Genomic DNA, 27310 nt, shown 5'->3' with positions numbered 1-27310 from the left:
CCTCATAGGAGAGGTGTTCCAGCCCTCTAATAATTTTGTGGCCTTCCTCTGGACCCAAGGAGCATGCTTCCTTCATGACAGCAGCCTAATTTTGCCTTTTCTCCATGTCCATCAGTTTCCTCCAGGAAAAGGCTAGTTTGTAAGCAGAACAACGCTGTACAAGACTTCGCTTTTGCACATAACTGTTGCAGCTGCATGGTCTAAGGTGTGTATGTTGGTGCAAACGCACACTCTCTCACTTGGTAGCAGATGAACCAGGAAACTTTAGTCTGTGTCAGAGGCTGTAGACTACAGGTGGCGTTCTGAAACATTGTAACTTATATTAAATATTCAGAAAATTATCTAAATTATAAAAACAAGAAAGTTCTTTCCTTTTCTCCATACCACTGACTACTCCCTTTTCCTGAAAGCTTTCATTTTAAAAAGAGCAGCTGGAATTAGCAAGGTAGCATAACATAGTAGTATGCTACTATTTAAGGTGTCAAAGTAATTGAAACTTGACCTGTATAAATCCATGTAGGCTCATGATGTACACAAACAGCACCAGTGTTTCAGGGGGAGCTGGTACCTCCCAGAGCAACAGTCCAACCCCAGACAGCCTCAAAGGTCTTGTGCTAAGAGCATGTCAGGTCTCAGCAAAGCTCAGCTTTACGGCGCTCAGAGAAAGCACGAAACAGCAGACCCGTCTGCAAGCTCCGCTTGCATCAAATCTCGTCACTTTGCAGCAGTCTCAGACCCAGCTCTTGGTTTTGTCCTGGAGCACTCGCAGGGACAAGGGGCAACTGCAGGAGCTGGGTTCCCACCAAGCAGGTGCTGCACTGGCAGCCGGCAGGGCTGGTGGGTCCCACACACTTTCCCACCCCATGGAAGGGAGAAGGCTCGAAGGCCTGATGGTCTCTGTTCTCACAGGGCTTATGCTATGCACATGCCCTAGCAGGCACAGTGCTGGCAGCGCAGCACTTCAAACACCCCAAGCACTGCAGGAATCTCAGAAAACAAAACTCATCTTCTCTTATCTGCAGCAGAAAAGGGTTGGTGGTGGCACATTAGCTTGTACTGCATTTCTAGGCCTTGTTTTTTAACTAAAATACTAAATACACTATTACTAGCACAGTAGGAAAAGTTTACTTTTATGGGGAGTGAAAGTATCTCCTCTGAGAAGTCTCATCTATTTGCTGAGAAATTTTCACTAGCTGTCTTCTACTAGCAGGAGACCCATGCTGAGAAATATGAAGCAGAAACCTTTTATTCAGAGAGAATCACAAGAAAAAGGAAGATAAATCAGTGAAGCTTTTAACGTGAAGCTTTTTCTGTGGAAATATTTCATTGTATGATACAGGCATACATAAAGACATCAAAGGCAAGAAAAAAAGACATTATGGCTTGAGAGAAAGAACTTAAAATTTGGTTAGGACTCACCTTATACCAGACTTGCAAAATAGAGGGAAAAAAAAAGGCTTTAAATAAAAAACTCCTAAGAGGAAACCTCATTGCTGAGATCATGTGAAGCACTATTCAGGTCTACATCTGAAAAAGTTTTGCAAACGCAGCTACATTGCTAGGAACACAGGAAAAACAATGTACCCATAACTATTTTGGCAGAAGTCATAGCTTAGACACAGTTGTATGAATGTGAGCAAGAGGCCCTGCTGGAGCACCAGACCTCATGACTAGCTACACCTCTGCAGGGAACCCAGAGAGTAATTACAACAATTCAAGGGCTAGGATGCTGTGTGAGCACAAAACAGAACATGAAAACACGTAGCTTTGTTGCTCTGGTATGCAGGCTGCACCTCATATACGAAACTACATGCATTAGTTGGAGGTAGGCAGAGGAATCCAGGTTGAAGTAGAATAATTTGCTTTATGAGTGTACAAAATCCCCCCCAAAAAAGCATTGCCAGTATGAAACAGATAGTTGTAGGGGGAATTTTGGAATACAGTCTTAGGAGGCTGCCTGTGTCTCAGCAACTGTATCGGTGATACCCCATAAGGCCAACATCGCCTGAGTAAAGGTGTTGGAAACATCAAATTTGAGTACAGATGTAGCAGAATTGAGACAAATGAGAAGAAAAAAAAAGAGATTAATTGCTTGTTTGCAGAACAACAGGAAGAAAAAAGGAGGAATAAGACATAAAATCAGGTAAAGAAAAAGGAGGGTGGAATCTTTTAAGAGTGCAGGCACCTACAAACAGCACTGAAGCTACCTGTGCACCCAAGCCCACCAGGACACTGACAGAATCCCTGCGCACAACCCACGTGAATCTCCATCAGCCCTGTGCCTGAAAGACTCAGTGGGGGTGAGTGAAGAGGGACACACTTGCACTCTGGTACCAAGTAGTTTGGGTGGGAAGGAAGGCAGAATTATAATAGTTGGGTGTGATTTATAAGATCTGAGAATGAGAATTAGTTTTATACTTGGTTGTAACTGTGCAAAATGATACAATTGTAAATTAATGGTAACAGTGTATCTATTAATAGTATGTCTGTAATTAGGCTACTTAATAGTACGTCATTTGATCAATAGATGTTGCTGTCTTAAATCAGTTATGACTCAGTATTGACTGCAATTTAAAAGAGGAGAATTGGATCCCGAAGTAAGAAGGAATAAAAAAATGAAAACCCAAAAAACCCAACCCTCTTTATTGCTATACTTTGTCCAAGAAGCTGGTACTGACTGTTGGTTACAGTTATGAGAGTCAAGTGGTATAAGCTGCTTGGTGGGGTGGGTGGACATGTGATTTGCTGATACAGTTAGATTAGCAGTCTTGTATCAGCCAACCCAAGAAGTTAGACATTGATGTAAGATTTATCTAGCCTACTACTACTCTGCTATCTTTGTATCTTTTACTCTTCCCAGTTCTATTACAGATGTTCCTTATCAAGGAGATTATTACAAGAGGCTTTTCTACGCTTTAATACTGCAGAAGCATCCAAACAAGGTGAAGAGTGCTCTAGATACATGAAGTCACTGCCCCTCTAAGTAAATAGTTTTCTTTACAGGCATTTTTGAGCTGTTTATCTCCATGATCAAAGCCTTCGATCAAACAGATACACAAACACGCTTATTAGCCAGCTAAGCACCCTGCCAAAACAGAATTCTCACTGCCAGCATCGATACCACTTCATTTAGATGTAGTTTCTCCTCCCACAGGCTTTCGCTGTTTGAAGGGAAAGCAGTTCTCAGAACAGATAGAGTTGGTAATAAAGTGCTTTCTAGGAGATACAAGGATTACACAGGGAACAAAATGGTGAAACTGTGTCTGGAGTACATGTTGTAAATTTGAACCGCTCAAAGTAAAATTCCCTTCCCACTGAGAACAACGCAGTGGGGGCAAAGTGGAAGTGTCAGCACAGCTTTCCAAAACATTAGCTTTCATGGCTGTTTCCTCTTAGAACATTAAAACCTACTTGAGACACACATTCCAACCTCACATCACAAAAAAAAAAAAAATCTTGTGACTTGTCATTTTGAGTCAGTGTCAGGAGCACTGCCAAAAAAGAGGATGAAGTAGCTTTCTCAACAGAGCAAGAGACAGTCTACGCACCAGATGGGGAAATGGTGTAGGCACTTGCTTGTGTATAGCAGAGCTCCTGAGCTCATCTACAAAATTGTATTTGCTAGGTGATCTACCCCAGCCATCCTGCTTTCAGGGAAACAAGAAACTTGTATCCCCAAAGTCCAGTGCTGTTCCACTTTCCCAAGCTGTCTCCTTGTGCTTAGACTGAAATCTTTGCAAGGCAAGGCCCAGGCTCATGGATATCTGCAGAGCAGCTACCAGAGGGCTTCTGCTAAGACAAAAGACTGCTTTGAGTCAGCACTTTGAAAGCCGTGAGCACCGGCAATGCTGTTCCAACAGGATGGGGTGTGCAGAGGGAAGGGGAGGCAAAGAACAAGACCAGTGCCCAAATAAATAATTCTAGTCTAGACCAAGGCTCCATTTAACTGTTCCCAGCAGAGTGGACAAGTAGGTATGCAGGGAAGAGTAAGAACAGGACAAGCATGTATGGTATTTGTCCCATGAATTTTCCCAGCTTCCAATGACTTTCATCTCAGGAGAGGTCCTGAGCCTTATTTAGTTTATTTAGTGATCTCCAGTGGGTCTCTCTTTGAAGCATTTGCCCTGTCATTCAGTTTGCTTTGTTCGTTGTTATTGAGCATTAAGCTGACATTTTAAATGCAGGACCATGATGATGTCATTCCTAAAAAAAATATGGAGTTTATGTTATATCCAATTTTCACTGTCTTTGTAGACCTTAGTGGGAAGGGACTTCTACTCTATATGATTCTATTTTAAATGCATTACAGTAATCGCAGACATTGTCTCACCTTACTATTCCCTTTGCAATTGCACTTGAATTTGTCAGCTATCAGCTGGGTACAACCAAAGTCCAGTCAAACTAGAAAAATCTGTAACCCAAATCTCCTTACGTGACTTGTACACGTTCCATGCCTAAGGACAGTTGCCTGCATTCTCACTCCGGACCTGGACATATAATTTACCATTACAATAGTATCCCAAAGCATGAAGCAAGCCTGAGCCTCACTATTCAAAACAAGGTCTCTTGGATTGCATTGAATTGGCTTTTAACTGTAACATATCATAGTTGAAATCTTGGCCCCTTCCTTAGTCTATGGGATTACTTTTATTACCTGCATTCAGGTCAGGATTCTGCCTGAGGAACAGCTCTACTGTTTAGCATTGTTTTCTAATGTTATGGTATGGCTGCGGCCAGCAACAAAAGCGCCACGTGGCCGCCCCTCCCCTCACCAGGGTGTGGAGGAGAATGGAAAGAAACACGCAGAAACTGGTGGGTCGGGATGAGGGTAGTTTAACAGAGCAGCAAACAAAGGGAACAGGAACAACAATGATACAGAAAAGGGGAATACACAAAACAAACCAGAAAAACAGAGCCGCTCTCCTGAACCACCGCCGCTGCATGCTCCCAAGCCGCGAGTGAGTTCCCACCGCTCCGCTCCCCCCCACCGGAACCCAGCATGACAGCACATGGTATGGAATACTCTGCTCTGTTTGGCCAGGTTGGGTCAGCTCGCCCGGCTATGTCCCTTCCTGGATTCCAGGGAAAATTAACCCTGTCCTGGCCGAACCCAGGACAAGCAATTATCTTGTTAGGTGCGCTCCTGTTCCCCAAAGTGCGTAGGCTTTCCCCTCTTCAACCTCACTCAGCAACAGAGCAAATGATTCTTGCCGCCTTCAGAGTAAGAAAAACTAAGATGGCCAAAGTGATCTTTTATCCAAACCTCCAGGCTGAAGACAAGGCAAAATTGGCTCTGTAGCATGACAGAAGACTGTTGCAGACATTTGCTTTAGGACTGAAATTAGGTTGTAGCTTTTTTCTGGTTCATGCTCTGTCCAAAAGGTGGAAAGATCTTTTTGGCAAGTGCAGTTTGAAAATCTATTCCAACCCTGGATCTCAAGCTGGTGTGAATAACAAGTGCACAGCATGACTAACGGGCATTTAAATAACCAGGAAGACAGAAGGAAAAAAATTAAGTCTAGGTTTACCTGATAGGAATGTACTATTGAACAGTATACCCAAAGAACTACTGAACAAAATGAACAGAAATGTAGTATTTAGCATGGTCAAGCGGAAAGGATTCATTCATAAAAGTTTCAAGACTTGCTTATTTGGTGTCAGCTATATCAGACACACCTCCCTTCCCTCCAGCAGACAGATTAGTAACTAAGAACAACATAGAAACCAAACTGTCCTCCTTGCAAAATTTGGTCTGACTGTGTGATGAAGATGGGGCGATTTGGATCGCAATATTTAGCTGTTCTGGCTGCAAAACAAGCCTGTCTGAAGTCTTGACCCAAATGCTTCAGCTACAAGAGAAGAAACTGGCAGTGAGAGAAAAACCAAACACTTTGCTGCATTGTTCCTGCAGGCACCGAGGCAGGGCTATACCATGCAGTGAGAAGGTGCGATCAGCTCATTTGTCATCAGTTTAAACTAACACAAAGCAGAAAGCAGAAGTCTAAGCACACGGAAATATCATCCTCCAATCCTGATTAGCCTCTTGTTTATACCACATTGTAGTAAGCTAAGGCTGCATTGGCTCACTTAACCCTTCTGCTAATGTAGCAACTCCTGTCTCCCTTGGAGCAAGGAAGGAACACCTCCCTCTACAGAGGGCTAGCGAGACACAGAGAAGTAATCCTGCAATCTACCACCACCATGAAGACGTCAAATGTTCTCGTTCTCACCTTAGTCCTGCTTTACACCAATGCCAGCACAGAATGGTCTACGCACACTGTCTGCAAAGAGGACAACTTGGAAATAAATTACAAAAGCTGTGGTGAGATTTTTTTTTAAATTTCCACTTTCCTTTTAGGTGGGCAACAAAGTTGTTGTTAGGCAGTGAGAGCTGCATAAGCCAGACAATGAATGGAAGGGTTACACTCCCAAGCCAGTACTGGGGTTTGCAGCTAGAATACTTTCAGTCCTTCAAATACAGTGGGTATGGCTGACATACACTCACAAATCTAACCACATTGAGATAGAAGATAATGATGGGAAAATAATGTAACCTAATTCAGAATAATAAACAGCTGTCAAAAATCCAGTTCAGCATGAAGGAGATGACTAGTATTTTTATCTTTAAGGTTAAAAAAAAGAGGAAGACCCTAGATCTTTATCTTTTTTAACCCCTGGGATGGCGCAAACTCTTCAAATGCACTGATCTGCCGTTTTCCTAATGTGTGGTGAGGCTGTGGGTGATGGGCTTTCTGTCCTCCCACTTGGGGTGACAAGAGACCCAGGGTGACAGTGGGAAGGATTTGTGCTCTCTGCCTTTGCCACCGTGCTTAGTGAGACTTCAGCAGCAGCAGTTAGAGGCATTTCCCAGGGACGATAGGGTTTATTTGTTCTTTAAATCTGTAGAGAAGAAAAGGAGCAAGCTGCACTGGAGTGACTGAAAATTAATTCACTGAACGGTGCCTGCTTTCCACCTCTCGCTTTGCTGGCCTTGTGCCTCTCCTATTGTGCTAATCTGCTTTACAACTAGGACAAAAGGAATTAGATTCACAGACGCCTCATTCATTTTCCACACGTGATGTGAAAAGCGATTTGTGGCAAATGAGCACCCTAGAGTTTGTTTTTCCAATTCATCCTGATACAAAAGGCTTCCCGGGGGGGCTTTTTCTCCCCTGTAGCTTTCATTCTGTTTTGCACAACCATTAAAATAAAGCCAGTAAGGACAAGAGAAGTAAATAAATATTTGTAATGCTATTCTTTACTGACCTGCTCCCAGGAGACTGAAGTCAGGCTTCACATATTATAGACGGGTATACTGCATTAGGAAAATATTTAATTAGATATTGAATACAAGCTTTGGTATTATCTTTATTTTGGTAAGAATTCATTGTATAAGTTAATTCTGTTCATTCAACAGGTCTCAGCTAGCATGAAATGCCGTGAGACAGAGGCACAGGCTACAGTTTGAGTCAATTCAAATGATGATGAAATTTGTCTGCTGGGCATGTGTTAGTCAAGCATTGCTTCTTACTATGCATACCACTGGCCTAGCTAACAAAACGCATTTGTTTAGAGCTTGTGTGTCACTTATTTCGGTTTGCCACGCACCAAAAGGTAAGAGGTACATTCACTCAGGATGAATTCACAGCTTGAGAAGCACAAGCCAGAGTTCATGCAGGTCAGGTCCCAACACTGAGAGTAGTTTTCCGTTCTCCTGGGCACAGCTATGAGAGATGGGAAGATTACACAGACATGCAAACAATACAAGAATGAAATCAGATTCCTTATTTGAAGTTCAGTTCCTTGCTCCCTTACAGCTCTGACAGAATCAGTTGTGGCAACACCCACAGCTGCTGTCAGTGTTCTGCCCTGCCTTTTTCCACAGGCTACCACACCTGTAGCAGCAGACCATGATGCACCATCTGCATCTCTGCTGACCCAGCTCATAGTATGGAGCTTGCATAAAGCAGAAAAATACAAGGTGTTTGGGGCTAAGCCCAAAAATCCACACACAGGGAGAATAAATCTGAATACACTAGTCTATATTCCCTTCAGAGAAGGCACTGCTCTTACTGAGCTGACTGACAAGCTCACAGCAGTGCCAAAGGTGCCAATCACCCTTTCAGGAGAGGGAAAGCTTTGTCCCCACTTCATTTCACTGTAAACCACTAGATAGGCAGAATGTAGTTTCGTTCTTTAGCTGCGCCCTGCCAATTGTTCTCATTCAGGAGGGAACAGACATGATAGTGTCTAGGTTTGACAAGACCTTCCCCCAACAAACCTTTATGACAACTTTGTAGTATCAGCAAACAGAGTTAATGCTAGGCAACTGCCCACACTCTTTTGCTCTTTCAGGGGAAGACTGTCCCATGTGTCCCTTCAGTCTGAGAAATCCCCATGGTATTTCCTGCTCTACTGAAGATGCCAGACTATGACACATTTTTGGGACAGAGTGATCACAGTGAGGTATCTAGTATGAAATCTTGGGTACAGGATTCCCTGTTGGCTTCAAGAGGGTCAGGATTTCACCTCCATTGTTGTTACTATAAGCTCTAGAATGTTATCAGCGACTCACAGTTGAATCAAGTAAAATTCAAAGAAGTCAAGAGAATTTTAGCCAAGTATTTCACAACTTTATTTCTGGAGCTGAATTCCCACTATCAACAGATTAATAGAGTTCAGTCTGAGCATTTAAAGAGCAGCTAAGTGTTCATTTTTACATTGTAGTTTATGAGATCCTCTTCCATAATGTAGTAAAAAATTGACTAAAGCCAAAAATATGAGCCAATATAACTAGGGAAAATGTAGCAGAGAAACTTAGGTGAATAACTGAAAAGTGTAGCAATCTTCTTTATCCAGGAGCAAGCCCCAATTCCCTGTTGCAGGCACTTGCCCTAGCTGCATCCTACTTCTATAACGGGTAAGATATAGGCTTGCATCAAGCCTCCAGCCTCGCTCGGTGTTCTGGATCCTATAGAAAAGATCCCCATTCCCATCCAGCCACATCAGGCTAAAACATTCAGTAATCAGGACCCCAAGACATGCATCAAAAGAAAGGGCTAGACAAGACCCTCATGATCAATATAATGCACTTGTAAAAAAAAAAAGTCATCTAAAAGAAATCAAACAAAAATTCTCAGCAACAAGTCCACAGTGAGAAACTCCAGCTGAGAGATGGGTGGTGTAAAATAGACAGACAGCATGCTGTCTCCTCTATGTGACCGCAGGAGACAGAACACCGAGACAGTCTATAAATATCAAGACATTTCCCATCAGTGCCACTCTTCCTCTGAGAAAGAAGTGACAAAAATGAAGATCTCACATGACCACAAATCACTCTAGAAACCTGGGCAGGGATCCAGAGATAAAAGCAGCACATGTTAACATCTCTAACTGAGAAAAGAGAACCAATTGGCAAGTCTATGCTAAGACATGAAAAGAACCTGCTACACAAATGGCCGATTCTTATCCCTTTTAATTTCACAGTGATTTTTACAGTAATAACGCTTTTGATCTTTCCAGTCATATTTTAAAAGACAATCGTCTGGGAAGGCAACAGTAGCAAGGTGCTCCGAGCAGATACCAGTACTTTGTGAGTGTCAGGCATCCACCTGAAAGTGCAAAGTGCAATCCAGTCAGAGACTACAAAAATCTAACTCCCTCCACACAACTACCAGCACCTGCTTCTAGACTACACATATAAGCCTAATTGTCTCTTAGCCATGAAAACATTCTTACAATGAAACGTTCAAATAGGGCCCTCCTCATAGGATACAGCAGGTGATTGCTGCTGCTGAAACATGAAAAAACATTTTCCAACTATTTTTACAGCTCTTTCTTGAAATGTTAGTTGGGCCTACATCAACAAATCAGTGTTTTAGAATGTCTGCTTTTGTTTTGACAAGAAACCCAGACCAGCATGTTTGCTGATTAATGAACTTCTACGTTTAGATTAGGAGCTGAGAGATTTCAGAGCTGCCTGAAACTCTAGATTTCTTGACAGTGCAGAAAAGGTTACTGATAAGGCAGAAGGTTCTTTGAAAGGATCTGGAGAGCATGAACCACTAAGGACTTCGTTTTCTGTGCATGGGAGTAATAACAGGCAATTTCAGGGAGATCTTCAGGAGAGTCAGAGTAGTAGTATTTGAAGATGACATCTTGAGAAATATTCCCTAGACTTCATGAAAGACTATTCAGACCACATGGGATTTTTCACTATCAGACAAACCCATTTTCCAATTCATGTCTGTCTATTTCCTATTTCTTCTTTTTTCATCTGAATTCTGCAAGGTTAATAGCCATTAGCTGAAGTTTCAGGAGAAGGAGCAATCAATCAGTATTCATTTCAACCTCCAGAACCTAAATATGAAACTGATTGCACCCCTTACAAGTTTTATATCTGCATATCTACAGATTTAAAAATAGTGAAACATATTTAGGTATATTGGTAACCATTTGCTTTAATTAATGTCTTCTGCTAGGCAAAGAAGCAGGCCCCTCTGGTCATTTAGAGAATTATTTTTACATGCCAATGCCTCGTCCTATACAGAGCAAAGCTAGACTGAACTTACACCCAACTGACCCCCATGACTGCTTGCATAGCTCCATGTCACCCTTCAAGCAGGGACATTTCTATAAATATTTCTGCTGCCCTGGTACAGCAGGAGAGAGCAGCACTGCCCACTTCAATATGAGCTTCCACTGGATTGAATTTACAGATAGAGAAATTCTCATTTGTATGGCTTGTCTTTAAACTTGTGAGCTGAGATTTGTACCTCCATTAAAACGACCCTTGAAGTCAACAGGTTTATTCTGGTGTAGAACCTGCTCTGGTCAGAGCAGCAGTATAGAGACCCTCCTGTTAAGTTCTGCTTTGAGGGAACTTTTCAGTGGTTAAAGAAAAAAAAGAAAAAAGAAAAAGTGGAGACTGAGACTGGTCAGATTACAGTCTTCTGATGATTTGTCTGTCCGTGCTGAATAGTTTCAGTCTTACTAGGGTCCCCCCCCGGCACACACTCAGCCCGTCGTATCTTTTCTCCTACATACTGAGAGATCAAATGTATTGTTTCTTTTAAAATTCTCTTTTTCCTTTTTTAAATATAGACCTGTAACACCCATTCCTGCTCAGTCAGCAATACCCATTTGTAAACAATCCTGCTAAATTGTCATCCTTGCAGCACTACTTTTACAGCACATCACTTTCTGTTTTTTATGTCAGCCAATATTACCAGTCCTTTTTCTGCCCTGGCCACACACTTCATCCTTTAGTTGAAGGATACAAGTAATCCAATAGCTTCAGCTGGCAAAGCAAAGTCTGCAAAAAATCCTCACCTCATGCATGTTCAGGGCAAATGTTCTTCTAGACACTTGTTATAAGAAGGTCCTTTTTCCATTATACTTTGTTTTTTTGGCAGACAGACTGAGACAGATGCTTCTCTAGGACTTACTTATTTCCCTCAAGCAGTCTCCAGCAATTGCTTCTGCTTCTAAATTATTTAAAACTACTTGACACCAACTCCACTCTAATCTTTTGTTGCATAGATTGCTAATGGGCAAACAATCAAAGAACTTAAGAATTTCACTTGAAAACACTTTTTTTGTTTGTTTGCTCTGTCCAAGCCGTCTTAGTGTCACAGCCTTGCTGTTACACTCATCTGGTATAGCTTACTTATTCCAGAGGGAAGGCCAGATGTTGACATGCATATTTCTGGTACCAAATAGTAACAAACTGAAGCTATCATCAGAATCAAAAGTAGCACAGATACGACTGCACTTGCAAATCATCTTTTAAAATTTTGGTCCCTCCATGAATTAAAACTACCTCACCTATTTCATTCGCTGCTTTGTTAGAGAGGATTAAAACTGTCTTTTCTTGTGTGACCTCTTACAGTAGTTCTAATTTCATTTTCTCTCTTCTTTCAGAGATGGTAGAGTATTTAGTAAGTTTTAAAATGCAAATGGTAAGAAGGAGCAGGAGTCAATTTCATACCTCCAAAGTACTCTGGCAAAAAACATTAGGTTCTGCATCTAGACCTTGAACCATTTAGCAAAATCAATGTTACTACTTTCACTGAGACTAGTAGTGGAGAGAATTAACCTCAGCTGAAGTTTTCCCACCATGCTTTAAATTTTCCCATACAATTTAGTTCTCAGAGATTTCCTCACAGTGCCCATTTCTTCACCAAATCAATGAAGGTCCTGCATCATGGACTGCAGAAGAGGGTTGTTTATGTTACAGCCCCTTCTGCTTATCTCCAGCTGCTAAATCTAAACTAGCAGACACATTTTCCACCTATTGACTTTTGTCACATCTGCAGTTGTTGTAGCCACTGAGTCACTAAGGCATCGCAAGCAGGAGGGGTAACAGACTGCAAGGCAAGCCAAAGGAAAATGCGTCTCCCCTTTGGAAACAAATAGGAGAGACAAACCTAGAAAACTGTATATTGCACTGCAGTCAAGGAGTACTGTGGGCAAGGTGGAACTGTCTTTTGCTGCTGCATACTGAATTTGAGTATTTCTAGAGGGAGCAGTCTAATATATTAAATACGAGTCATAGCTTTATTAACCTTATTGTTTATATTGTTATAACATTAATATATTAACAGTTTGATAAAAATTTGAGATTAGCTTCTGTATTACATAAAGTAGAAATTATCAAAGGGCACATTCACTGCATAAAGTCAGGAGCATGAACAAACCATAGTTGCTCAGAAGTGCTCCAGTGTAAATCTTTCTATGTAAGCATATGAAGCATGGCTACGTTTTCTCAACATTGCCACATCATCTCATCAAGGCCTCAAAATAGGTCTGGACCCTACAATGCCTGCAGTATACCAAAAATTAGAGGCAAGAGAGCAGGTTCTCACAGCAATTCAATAACCATCAGCAAAAAATATCCAGAATAATCTGAGAAAAATCAACACACCTCAGAAAAGTGCAAAAAGGAATTCAGCACTATTGTGTGTTGGTGTCACTGCACAAACCTCAAGGAGGCTCATGACAGCCTAAAACTAGGGAGGAACAGTGGCCATCAGGGACAAGATGCCCAAATACCCTGTACAGAACCCACCAAGCACCAAACCCAAAACCTTTGATCTGTCCCAGATGCTGCTTTTAGACTCAGGAGAGATTCCAGTTGCTAAAAGCTAGATTTTGAAAACTACCAGAAATTAATTCAATGCACCAGTTTCTTCTTCACCTGAAGATGGATGGCTTCTGTCAAATGATCCAGAGGTGATCCTCCAGGTGGGAACCCAGCTAGCTTCTGCAGCAGAGGGAGCATGCCTTTCTAATTATAGCTTACTGCTACACTCCTGTGGTGGATTTCAACCCAACCTGGGAAAATGGGAACATTTAGCCCATTTATATGCTGCTGATTACTGTTCTGTATAATCAGTGGTAAAGCCTGCTATCTCAGAGCATGGCATGTGTCTAACAGCAGGGCAGTTTCTAGTAATGTTTAGTTCTATTTCTGACACAAGTCTGCAAGTCTGTGTGAATCCCCAGTCATACTGGCAAGCACTGATGTCCAGAGGTCTGTCTCAAGTAGAGCAGTATAAAGAACAATAAAAAAACACACATGCAGAGAGAAGAGACAGATCCAGATTAGGAATACAGGCAGTTACTGTATGCATCCTATTCACACAGCGCATAGTGTTTTCTTACCATAAGAACAGAAGAACAAAGACTTTCTCTAACACATTCCCTGCTGGGCCCAAATTAATGCAGTATTTTCTTGTTACGCCGCTGAAGACTGCCCTGCCTCCCTTTCTCTCTCAAGCTAACTAGGACAAATCAGGATTATCAAATACAAATACAGATCTGTATGTACCATGTCTCAAAGGCAACATATTTCAGTTTTGCCTTCTTAGACTTAGACAAACCTTTCTCATACCACATAAAGTACAGACACCCCCCTACCCCTTCCTAAATACCACCACTGGCAAAAGCAAGGAAAGTCTCCATGAATCTTCAGACATCGGGCCTCCCCTTGAGACGTGGCAAACAGCTCTAACAAGCTTGCTGTCAAGAAAGGTGATTTGGGCAGGAAGAGACAGGGACACTCAGATCAAGTCATTAGCAAGGCTCTTTATGCAAGCTGGTAACACCCCCACATCCCCAAACAGAGCTCTCCTCCTGTTACAGAGTGCGCCCCTCACACCTGCTGTCTTTGCAGGGGCTTCCCTCCAGCTCATCACACCACACAGCTCCTCGCCCAAACCACCAGCAGCTCCATGAACAGAGGTGGTAGCCGGGTGATCTCAGCTTGATACTGGCAAAATCTCTTCCTCTCTCCCCCATCTGTCACACTTCAGGCCCTTTGCCTGCAGCCTGAACCCTCCATCCCGCATCTGTTCCTCACACGCCAAATGCTGCCACTGTTGCAGCCAGTGCCCCAGCAACACATCTGAAGAAGCCACTAGCCTTCTGAATTACTGTTTCTGAATATTTGCAAATTTGGACATCAGTTATACTCAGCAATGAGATTTATTCAAAACGGCAAGAGACAAAGTCTCCATCTTTCATTTCAACCAATTTTGTAAGACACTGGAATCACCTTGCTCCAAAACCAGGGCCATAAACACCAGCCAGTAATGCCTGTCTGAATCTAACCAAGCAGTATACAATTGCTCTTTGCATTACCAGTGTTCAGTACTCTTGAGAGGGGAGTGGAAATTATTTAAATATTGCATCAACACTTTTTAAGCCAGATTTTAAGTTTCTATTGCTAGTGTTCTAGGGGTTTTTAGCTTATAGATTATACTGAGACCAGTTCCTCAGACTTTCCTCTACGGCCATGTAAGATTTATCAGAAAGGAAACACAGTTATTCACTCCCTTAGACATCTCCAAGTGCCTCAGGTTTAAACAGACCTCAGAGCGACCACAGGTTGATAGCGTTGTTTGCAAAGGGGAATTCCCACAGTCTGCAACCCCTCTGGACATTAAGGATACATGAACTATAATATTCCCTACTCCTTCACCTCCGTGTTGCCTAAGTAACCCAGAAACATACAGGAGATAAAACATACCATGACTTCTGCAAAGGATACCAGAGTGCCTGTCCAAACTAGGCAAAAGCCCAGAGCTGGTCACATCTGAGGCGAGCGTCTTGGGATGAAGCATCCTCATGATAAACTAGACACAGCCAACACGAGTCTCACAATTTATTCTGCTCCTCTGACAGAGGTTCACTCTGCTCCTCCCAGCCATGCCCAGACATGGCAGGGGCATGCACTGAAGGCAGACCCAAAGGGAAGTTCATTAAACCAAAGGTGCTCAGGGAAATCTAGACATACAACTGGAAACCTGCTAATTCACCTGATGCTTCTTCCTCAGTACCTTATAAGTAGATTGCAGTGTCAAATATAACCTTGAGTATTCAGGTTAATTTATTTAAATAGACATGAAAGGGAAAACGTTGAGTGAATATATGAAGTCTGAAATCCCAAACAGTTCCTCATTCTTTCCCTCTCCTTTCATCACCTTGAATATTGTAAGGACTAATGACTTAATTTTATGAAGAGCTTTGAAGGTGAGGAGTGTTGGGTAATTTTTAAATATGTTTCTTCCTTGTGCTAATTTCCAGCTCGTCTAGCACCAGCCTGTCCTTGTCTGACCCTAGCCAAATGCAGCTATGTCTTTCCATTAAATTCTGTGGCTTATCTGCTCCTAAAAGTATTATTTTGAAACACTCATAGCTTACCGGTTTGGAGAGTATTCTCACCACTGCAAGACTTACAGATGTGGACTCTTACAAGCAAAGCTTGCCTGCTCACTGCTTCTATTCACTCATACCACTGATTATCATGCTTATATGGAAATAATGTGATTTTAGAGCAGATTCAGATGAGAGTCAAGCCAGTAGAGGATAGTTAACAAGATGGGGGGGAGGGAGAGAGAAGAATAAAAGACAGAGGCTGCTGTACACCAGCCCAGCAAAATTCCTATAACAGGTGCTTCCCATCTGGCCACCCAGTTTCTATAATGCCCAGTTAGTCATCTAGCAGCTCAGGCTCTGAGGGACATAACCGTAGTGGGTTAGCATATTATCATTCCCAGCTGGTCTGCTTCATCTTCCTGCTGGAGCTCATCTCCCAGAGCACAGAAGGCTGCATGGGATAAGGGCAGCCCCAGCTCACAGCCCTCCAGCTTGGTGCACACCGGTGTTCAGCAGGAGAGTGAGCTGGTGGCCCCACAACTGCCATGACTGAGGCATGAAAACATGTTCCCATCTGTTGTCCCTGTTACTGGTGTAACAATCTCCATCAAAGGTACAAGGCTTTCAGCCAGAACCATCACATAGATACACCACTGTAAATATGTCTGAGCTAATTTACCTACGTACCTTCTGCCAAGAAGAAGAGCAGGAAAAGAAACTCTAGGAAGAAAAGTTCAGGAAGTCGTCTGAGCTTCTAGGCTGTACCATGCACGTCTGCTCAGCCTCCTAGAAAAACCCAGCCAAATTCACTGCTGTGAGCACCTTGCAATAGCGAGTCAGGCTGAAATCTTGCACTTTGGTGCCACTACAGGTCGTATGCAAGGAAAGTCACATATCAAGCCAATACAGCAATTAATATCTACAAGGGCACTCGGGTAAGGGAGAAATGGGGGGTGGGATGCATGGGGTCAGCTAGCACTATGCCATGTAAGGGGCGATCAGTGGTAAAATGCCAGATACACCCCCAAATTTACCTCTCAGAAAGCAGGATTGTACCACAGAAGCCAGTCTTCAGCAAGAGCTGTACATTCAAGTGCTAGATACAGTTACGAGCTCAGCATCAGCCACAGCACTAAGTTCAAATAACAGGTTTAAGATCTTACAGTGCATTGATTGTTTACAAAAGCCTAACACTTGCCCCTTTCTCAGAGCAGCTGCCTGAAAGATTTAGAACTGTGTAGAGAGAAACTTCAGACAAAATCCTGCTCCCAGGCACCTTCGTGCTAGCTGTAAATATGTTGCAGCCCAAGCCCTTCTCACTAGAGACAAAAAAAATGCCCTTTTCCCCCCAACAAGCAGATTTTTACTGATAAACCTCATGTTTGCAAAATCTCCAGCAACGTTTTCAGTGTTGATAACATATCAAAGCTGAACTGGAAAAGCAAAACTCTGCAACCAGTTGAAGAGTTTCTAGGTTTAATTATGAAAGAAGGAGCAGATTGAAGGCAGTGGGTGGAGGGAAGTCTGGGAATATACAGTACTGTGCACTATGAAATATTGCAGGGAAGTGGAAGGCTGAAGGGCAGCCCAACGTATTTGAGAGATTTAACGGTAAATGTTATTGCTCTGCACGTGTAAAAGACACAACATGGGGTTGTTGGGGGGTTTTTTTGGTGGTTGTTTTTTTTTCCAGTCTAACTAGCTCACTTCAGATTGAGGCAAACAGGGAAGAATAAGTATTAAACCTCCATAAGAGAACAGAGTGACTCACAGTTGTGCATCCGAGATGAAACACAAAAACGGCAATTGCCTTGAGTTGCCTTTGCCACGTGAGGGACTCCTCAACATTTAAAGGAGGGGTATGGCATGCTACCGTAGTCGATAGCGCATAGCTAAATTTACAGACACCTTTGCTTATTAAATAGTTAAAGCCCACTATTTTCTTTAATCTCCTTCTGCCTACACATTTTGGAATCCAGACTCCCTGGCACCATAGCTTTAGCAACACAGCCATCCTTCCAATTGATTTCAGAAGGAGGCCCTCATGCACACCACAATATCTAAGATGTTGAATTGTAAAGTCGTAGCCTGAATTTCCACAAGGAGATAGTCAGAAAATTGGGATTTTTTTTTGCCAGTTGAAAAGTTTACATTTCTCAGCAGCAGAGTAACAACACAAAATCCAAGTGCTCTATTTCACAAATTTTGCTGGAATTTCTTGTGTGTGTGCTTCCATGCTCTCTTCCTCTCTGGGGACCAGATAACACTACTTTGGACACAACCAGAGTCCTGTGCTGCATCACTAGCAGTGCAGTAGAAGACACCCATGGCTACAATGTGCCATGAAATAGGTCATCTGACAAAAGACCTTGACCTACAGAAACAAAACAAACAGGCATGAGACATCCAAACTAAAACAACCCTGAGGTCATATTTATTATAAGTAGCCCATGCTTTCCAGAGAAGCTTGGTTTCATGAACATCCCCTTTCCATCCAAACGTTTACTGATGTGAAATTTTGAAATAGAAATCCAACTTCTAGCCCTAATACCATGATTTAGTTTGTTGACTAAAGCACATCTTAGTCTCTCTGAACAGAGAAAAGCATTGTATGTGTTGCAGTGTCATTTTTGACCATAGCTTTCTCTGGAAGTTACAGAGCTGAAAATTTTAGTCATCTGACAACCAGCGGTGTTTGTAGGCAATGCCCAAGTTGCTCTGAATCTGAGCAGCTGCTTCCTGAACTTTATCATCGCACCACACACGAAACAAACAAGAAAGGCTTTTACAGAAGTCCAGAGGAAAGCGGAAACCAAGCCCCAAGAGGTGGTAGACACCAGAGGGGAAGCAGGCATAACGGTCCTGGAGAAAAGAGAAGTTCGACACGCTTTCCAGCTGGAGCAGGAAACTGCTCTCCTGCCCGATTGCAACATCTTCTGAAGCTGCAACAAAGTGAGAAGCGACAGGAGTACAGAAAGCGAGGAAAGACAATGCTCTCTTGTCACACTTGAGCCAATAAACAACTCCAGGCACTAAATTTTTGTCCCAAGCAGATCATGCAACTGCAGAGACTGCTTTAGTGGTGTGAAGGACAAAATCCAGCACAGGGACACAATGCTGTGGGAAATACCAGTAACTTTTATCTCTCTCCTTTAAAGAGTTATTTTAAGTTACCAGAACTTAGAACTCAGAAGCTCCTCTTGACCACACTGACAATCCACGTGCTTGCAGAACCTGGCTTAGTCAGAGCCACAGCTTCTCCCAGCACTTTCATTAATTTCAGGCTCCCCTCTAAGCAATCAGGCTTTGGTCACCCAGGCTTGGTCCCTGCCAGATGTTACAGCTATGGGGCATTGCTGCAAAAATAGGACCAGACCACGGAGATGCTAGCTCAGCCTCATAGAGGACACTCACGACTCAAGTTTCACCACAGCATCAAAGGAAAATCCTCCCAACCCTTTATTTTCAATTCAGTGAGAAGATTACCTCAAGCAACAACAACTTAGAAACAGATTTGGATTCACAAGTCTATGTTTTGTCATCACCAGCTCTATGCAAACCGGGGAGCCTACAGTTGCTTCTGCACATGCCACAGTTGCTTCTCCAGTTTCCACAGAAAAAGAAGTTGGATGCGCAGGCTGGCTGGCAAACCATCATGAGGGACAAAACTGTCTAAAGCAGGCCGTGAGGCTCAAGATGATGTGCTTCCACACCAGCCGAATCTTTCGCCTGCAGTCACAGCTCTGGAAAACACTTGCATGTGCTGCTGTTTGTTGTGGCAGAGCTGTCAGTTGTTGCTGCCAGCTGTCATCAGAGAGCAGCACATTGGCAAGCGTTCAGGCACAGCATGGAGTCTCATGGAGGCTAGCAAGGAAGAAGGTGGAAATAGAGGGAAAGCAATTATGTTTGTACAAGAGTTTTGGAGCTTGATGCAGAGAAAGGGGTACTGTAGGAACAGGCAAGAGCCACGCTCATGTCAGTCATCAGCTGTAGGGTCTGCTTTGACCCCAGCTCTGCTAAAGACTCTCAGAAAGGGAGAAATGTAGAGCATTTCCTAGGTTACAAATATTACATGATGGTGGACCCAGCATGAAATACTGGAGGATCTCAGTTACACAATTTTATTTTCATTTTTGGACTTTTCATCCCACTGCAGGATTCAGTTTCCCAATCAGCCTTGCCAAGCCATCTTGTGATACAAATTAATTAAAAAACATCATCATAACCAATTGCTCATCAGGAATGCTGATGCACAGAGCCTAGGAAGAGCAGCTATGCTAAGTCTTCATTGTTGAATGAGACTTGACAACCCACCACTGTGGGGAACTTGCTGTCCCTGAACCTGGCTCATTTTCCCATACAGTAGGTTTTAGCCACATATCAGCTATCATCTGAACGTGCTTCAGATTGACATGACAGGAAGGACAGAAGCAGATATTAAACACAGGGTATGGGAACTTTGAGCACATCTTGCAGAATTTGTAAGGAATATGTAAATCTGTTTTTGTAACACTGCTATATTTTATTATTTTCTTCTATATAGTCAGTATCATTAAAAATACGACTTGTTACCCACTGCTTTCTGTCTCCAAACAGATGTCCAGCAAGATTTTTCTTTCAGCATCGACCGTTGTTCTGATATCACAACCCACACATTTAACATCAGAGCTGCTATGGTCTTAAGTAAGTGAATTGTTATTTTCTCACACCATAAACAGGTAATTCATATGTGAGTGCTGGTATTAAGCAGTAAGAAATGGTGACAACCTCCTATAAAATACAAATGGGCTTCTTTTCCAAGAAATTTCAAAATCTGTGTGGGGCTACAGAAATGTCAGTTCTGTTATCAGCTCAGCCTCAGACTACATATGTCACCCTAAGCAGGTCATATCAGCTCTCAGCCCCTGTTTCTCCCCTATGCTTCATCCATACACATGGATAGCCAAAGTGGGGGCTGCTCTAGAGCTTGTCTTCACAAAGTCTTCTGGGGAGAGTCTTGTTGAATGAGACAGCTACAGCATCCACACTCTTGTGTCCACACCAGCAGTGCCCACCACATTACCAAGGCGGACCCTTGCAGGTAGGAGACTGAAGGGACACCAACAGCGCAAGGTGGGGGCAGAGAAGCATGCTGGAGGAGCACAGGGGAAGTGCTAGCCTGAGGCAACAGTCATGCCATCAGCTCACCACCTGTGCTAGCTGAAATTATGCCCTTCAGCACTTGATCGATCAGCAACAAAAGATCAAAACCAGAACCACATTAATGGGCTGGGTGCACAAGTTCATATTAGCCATAGCTTGCCTTATGATCCTTGCACAGGAAACCCACCTTCTTGTGACTCTGTTGGCCCTAAGCTCACCTAGAACCTCTACTACCAGGGCATAAGTACGAAAGCGCTGCTGTATGCTCCTGGTGCTGAAAATAAGTTTGTGTGCCAAGTGCCCTTCCTTGCATGCAAAAGGTCTCCCTCCTGTAAGACATGCTGCCCTTTTGCCTGGGGAACGTCAGTTTTCAGGTGGCTGCAAAATTTAAAAAGCCTGCAAAATCACATTGCAGGCATTTACAAATACTTTTCCCACAACTCAGAGTACAAGACCTCCCTCTAAATCCAGTAGCCTCACCGGCTGTATCTATGTTAGCAAGCCAGGGACAAAAGCAGGCAACCTCCCAGCACTGCCAAGCTGCTGTGCTGGTCCCTGGCACAGGTTTGGCTCAGGCCAGCTACATTTTTCCCAGGCAGCAGGTACTAGCCACAGGTTGCTGCTCCTGAGGGCCAGTTGGATATGGGCCCTCTGCTAGGGACAGTAGGAAAGAAAGTTTAGATGTACAGACACAAGATTTACAATGCCAATCAGCCTCATAGTTAGAAAATGGTTATGGTCATAGTTTATTTAAAAATAAAGATATATGCAATTATGTCCCCTGTTGTATACCTTAAGGGACTTAGAGACCTGTTCCCAAAGCATGAATTTCTATCTATCAGGAGTTCTCAGTGAAAAGAAAATATTCAATGGCTTGAACAGTTGAACAGCAAGGGGGGGGGGGGGGGGGGGGAAGGGGGAGAATGGAATGTTTTAAAAAATGAAGTAATAAACCTGTTTACCCTTGCACTTTCTCTGAGCTCTCCTTCTGCCCTGTGTGTAGGACACAGCATCAAGGAACTGTACGTCAAGCTTGACCTGATCATAAATGGGAAGACCATATTAACCTACTCAGACACGCTTTGCAAGCCGGGTCTTTCTAAGCTTGTTTTCTGCGGAAAGAAGAAAGGAGGTAATTTAGGTAGCACTAAGTGTTTGATGGCTACTGAATACTCCAAGTAGGATGCACCTGCTGTGCTATTGAAAGCACCAATACATCCTAATGTTCTGTTTACTTCAACAGCATGTTAATGGATGACAGAAACACAGTAGGACAGATATTTTAATTTCAGAGCCTATGTTTTACCCTAACCTGTTTGCTTGGCTTTTCTTTTAATTGCAGAATATTGCATGCACATGGGATTTCAGGTTCATGAAAGATTGCTGTTGGATGGGGTCACATCACTACAGTTTAGTGGTTCATAAGCCCTATTTATAGATACATGGTTGTCATGTGAGTAAGAAGTATGACAAAAATAAAGGCCAGATCTGTAAAAGAAATGGCTGAGCAAACAAACAAGCCATTCTGAACATGTTCTTCACTATTAAGCAAGTAACACTTTCTGCCCTTAAAGAGAGTTCTTAACTCACTTTAAGAGGAATTATGCTTGAATAAGGATACTTGGACCAAAATACTATTTGATACCATCTATGATTTGAATCTTCTTCCTGCTCAACACAGGCCTATGCAGCAGTCAGATGATTTCAGTTCATGCCAGTCAAAGTGGCAACAGGTACACTCTTGGACTAGTTGTTTACATTGGCATTAGCTGCCCCTAGAAAGCAGGCATCTATTGTCACAGGTGAGCCTGGGCACCTCAAGGTCCCTTCTGCCACAACTTAGGCCAGGTAGTGCAAAGCTAGCCATGGCATGTCTGGAAGAACTACGGTCATGCCTGCGGACTATAATATCCACCTATATTAAAGGGTTATTTTGAAATCCCTCTTACATCATGATCATCTCTCTAAACCAATTTTAAAATAAACAGGTAGAGCTGCAGGGAAGTTTCAGAGTTGTTAGCGCACCAGTCAGTTTCACAAGTTCTGCTTTCCTTCCATTCATTTGCATCTCCATCCTGATATGGCTGTAGTAATTCATGTGCAAGGGCTATGAGTTTAAAGACCATGTTCAGTACTACTGGTAAGACAGCCCCTGGAAAATTACTAAGACATTTCACACAGCATAGAAATATCACAAAGAATAACAGAGAAATGCTGCATGAGCAACCAATTATGTAAATCCTGTAAGCCAGATCGACAAAAAAAAAAAAAAATTTAAATTCAGAGATTTCTTCAATTGTGTGTTGAATTACAAGGGGTAAAAACCCACCTACAGACCTACTGAAAACCTGTCTTATTCTGATGAAGTACTAAATAACATTCTTTAGAGAATACGTAAAGGAGAAGTAGAGTCAGTCCTGAGCTAAGCATAGACTGCTATTCACAGAGCCACAAAACCAAAACTTCCTGAGGTTTCCAAGTCCCTTCATCTTAAACTGGCTGGTGATTGTTTCTAATTGAAGTACATTATGATATAAAACTATAGTTGATTGTTTAAATAATACTATACATCTTCACTTAGAAGCATCCCTAAGTTAGTGCAAGGACCTCTACCATACACTTTTTAATATGTACCTTCTTGTTCAGTAGCTGTTTTTATTCAGTAATTAAGTCACAGCAGGAAAGAAGTGAACTTTCTCAGACTAAGGTTAAAACTGAAAATGTGGTGTTTCTTAATTAGCTGACATATGATTCCAACCCACATTTTAGGACACACAATTGAGCTGAAGACCAATTTGAGGCAATTCAGCACAGCCATAACTTACCTTATTAGCACAGCTGTAAGTCTATGCTCTATGCAGAAAGGACAACATTGTGAATGGCCAAGTATGCAGCCTCCCAATGGTACAGAAGAGCAGATAGCCCTTTCAGCTGAAGCTTTTCATGCAGAGCCACTTTTCCCCTGTGGTACAGGCAACATTTCCAACATCTGGCCAGACCTGATCTGAGTTTAAATATAGTTCCACACAGAATTTGCTTGCCTTCCACAAGGAGGCCAAAAATTACCTGCTCCTCCCTCTCCCAAAATGAGACAGAATATAATTCTGCTGCAGACTTTGTTTGTCCACTTACTCATATGGACAAGTAGAGCAGAAGTTATGAGGAAATGACACTTATAAGAGCTGGATGTGGCAGAGTCTTGGGTGTTTGGGGTTGCTTTATTTTTCTTTACTCTCCTATAATGCTACAGTTCTGCTATGACTGGAAATACTTTAGGAGACTTAATATAGCTAGAGGTTTTATGCTCATCATAATCATGTAGTATTTACTATTTATGTTAAGCAAAGGTCACATCTGGCACTGCTCGCTGGGACTCCTAAGTAAGATTCCAAGATACTTTTCTTTGAGCTCTATACCTGCTGTGAAGCTGTTAGCCGAAAGGTTACAAGGACATGGATCATTGTCAATTTACGAACAATAGCAACAAAACTGCTAAATACTTTGTGGCACAACATGAACTGAGCTTTTCCTCATTTTACTAGAAGGTTCTGGTTATTCTCCATTTCCTCCAGAGAAAGGAGTTACCTAAGATTTAACAGATTTCCAAATGCAATCACTAAAATCAGAAAAAGACCTACCACAACCTGCAAGCTTAAGCAAAGCTTCCTGACAAAAGATAGTTGCAACCTCTGCAAGTCCACAAGTTTTCTTTCAGGCTCAACTGATAAAGGCACCATCAGAGCACTTGCACAATTCCTTGTGCACGCTCCCAAACCATAGAGAAATCCTGCCTTGGTTCAGGCCTCTTTCCATAGGTGTTAGTGGGCAACTTTCTAAAATAGTATTTGCGAATAGAAGTAGAAAATATAATATGAATTACTGAACAGGGTATCACATTGGGAGTTCAGGTACATGTTTCTGAAAAAGCAGCTGTACCACAGAAGTTGGGTCTTGGGTTGGTATACAATGTGTACTTGCTTAGCCCCTTCATCTCACTTTTTCCTCCCCATTAAAAAGAGTGAATGTTTCTCACCCAGCTATGTATTTACATACATTTTTCTCACTCAACTATACATCTATAGCTGGCAGTTACCCAGATCATTCCTGCATGCCTAAAAGTCACGGAAGTTGTGTGTCAGTTGCATGGGTGCAAGATCACGTCCTAGAAGAACACCAACTTGGAACATTTAAGTTCTAAAAAGATTTAAAACATAGAAAAAGGAAGAGATGGGTGCAGATGTATAGGGCCTTTGTATAGCTCAGGAGTGTGAGAATGTTTAAAGGTTTTCAGTGCAAGGAAGATTTGAGAAAGAGGAGTAAGAATTTCATTATAGGTGTTTTGTCAGGAATGAGAAGCATCTTCATGATAAATGACAACTAGTAACTTGAAATAATCCTCAGGAAGTTCTTACTTACACATTTGAAAGCTCTGCTTCAGACTGGAAGCTACTGGAGGCCTGCTCAGTCGCAGGGAAAAGGACTAAGTTGCTTTTGGTAGAAACAGTGAAAACCTGCTACAACAGATACAACATCATCTTGAATCAGGGGTACATTAGAAATGTTTTCCAAGATTCTCTACAGAAATCATCTTCAGTTAAGTCTTTAAGAAAAAGGGATGAAAATGGGAAGTGGGCTGAGAGCACACCACTGATGACAGAATGCTTGCTAGATACCATAACTTACCAGCAGACCCATAAAGACAGGGGAATTTTTAATTGGAAAAACGCACTCTTAATTCATACTGTTTCCAGTGTTCATACACTTTTTGCAACTACATCTGGGCTTTCTCTAAAAAGACCACAGAATTCTTTCAATGAGCCAGGCTCAGTGTTTATGAGAGTTATACTTACTGCAGCAGATGCGTTCACCCTCTTTCAGTGGAAGAATGTAAAATTGTATGAATATACGGAGAAAAATGTATATGAAGGATGCTGTGATAAACTACAGTCCTTAAAGCTCTAGAGGTTGTTTATACTTCTGGAATTATAGCAAAAATCATCATGTGAGAGGAACATTGCATGGGCTTTGAAAAGCCTGATCCAGCCAGCATAGGCACTGAGGAAGCTGCCATGGTCCAAAGATAGTGTGAATGATAAAATTCAGTAGATCTATGGATCTGTTATTTCCTGGCAGGTCTCAACTAGCTGAAAATGAAAGCTGCCCTTGCTTTCCTATCAGGACATACTTTCAAAGCTGCATAGTCTTTCCCCCCAGCCCCATTGTTGAAGCAAGGAAGATCACAAGAGTTTTCTAAAGGCCTGTTTACAGAACCACAGAATAGTTGAGGACCTCTGAATGTCATTTAGACCAACTCCCACCTACTCGAGCAGGGCCGTCTACAGGCAGTTGCCCAGGACCATGCCCAGGTGGGGTTTTTTGATACTTCCAAGGATGGAGAATCCACAACCTCTCCGGGCAACCTCTGCCAGTGCCCCTTCACCCTCACAGTGAAAAACAAGAGTCTTTCCTGATGTTCAGGAGAAACTTCCAGTGTTTCAGTTTGTGCCCACTGCCTCTTATGCTGCCACTAGGCACCACTGGAAAGAGCCTGGCTCCACCCTCTTCACAACTTCTCTTCTTTGTACAGATTCATGTGCTCTCTCCCCTAAGAGATTTCTGTTCTCTAGACTGAACAGTCCCAGCTCCCTCAGCCTCTCCTCATTGGAGAGATGCTCCAGTCCCTTAACTGGACAAACTAATACAAATATAATACAAAACTGCGAGGAGTGGCTGATATACTGGAAGGCTATGCTGCCATTCAGTGAGATCTGGACAGGCTGGAGAGTTGGGCAGAGAGGAAACCAATGAAGTTCAACAAGGGCAAGTGCAGGGTCCTGCAGCTGGGGAGGAATAAACCCATGCACCAGTACAGGCTCAGGGCTGACCTGCTGAAGAGCAGCTCTGCAGAGAGGGATCTGGGAGTGCTGGTGGATGATGAGGTAACCATGACCCAGCCATGCATGCTGTTGCCAGGAAGGCCAATGGTATCCTGGGATGCATTCAGAGGAATGTGGCCAGAAGGCTAAGGGAAGTTCTCCTCCATCTCTACTCTTGTCCTGCGTTCAGCCAGGACAGGGTTAATTTTCACCAGAATCCAGAAAGGGACATAGCCAGGCAGGCTGACCCAACCTGGCCAAACAGAGCAGGGCATTCTATACCATGTGCCATCATGCTGGGTTGCAGTGGCGCGGGGTGGGGGGGGGGGGGGGGTGGCGGGGGTGCAGCACTCTGGGAACTCTCTCCCATCTTGGGAGCCTGCAGCAGCAGTCCAGTCCAGGAGAGCGGCTCTCTGGGTTCTGTGGTTTGTGTTGTGTTTTCTCCTCATCTGTATCATTGTTGTTGCTGTTCCCTTTGTTTGCTGTTCTGTTAAACTGCCTTTATCCCAACCCACCAGTTTCTGCCTGTTTCTTTCCCTCCTCCTCCACACTCTGGCAAGAGCAGGGGCAGCCACGTGGTACTTTTGTTGCTGGCCACAGCCTAACTATAACAACTGTGCTAGTGAGGACAC

The 27310-nt window shown here is 42.9% G+C and overlaps 2 protein-coding genes across 2 annotated transcripts in view; one reads left to right on the top strand and one right to left on the bottom strand.

Moving 5' to 3' along the window:
• LOC142360888 (sodium/hydrogen exchanger 3-like) overlaps window positions 1–27310 on the bottom strand; it is a 77805-nt gene that overhangs the window by 36999 nt on the left and 13496 nt on the right. The gene's annotated exons all lie outside the window — the stretch shown is intronic.
• Window positions 6147–27310, top strand: part of LOC104326630 (lymphocyte antigen 86) — a 28328-nt gene continuing 7164 nt past the window's right edge. Inside the window, exons 1-3 of the mRNA XM_075415312.1 lie at window positions 6147–6322; window positions 20257–20343; window positions 21806–21934. Coding sequence (XP_075271427.1) covers window positions 6202–6322; window positions 20257–20343; window positions 21806–21934 — 337 coding nt within the window. The 5' untranslated portion in view covers window positions 6147–6201. The remainder of the gene's footprint in view (window positions 6323–20256; window positions 20344–21805; window positions 21935–27310) is intronic.

Source organism: Opisthocomus hoazin, chromosome 3, assembly GCF_030867145.1.
Source record: "Opisthocomus hoazin isolate bOpiHoa1 chromosome 3, bOpiHoa1.hap1, whole genome shotgun sequence".
Lineage (NCBI taxonomy): Eukaryota > Metazoa > Chordata > Aves > Opisthocomiformes > Opisthocomidae > Opisthocomus > Opisthocomus hoazin.
This window is presented reverse-complemented; position numbering and strand designations above follow the sequence as displayed.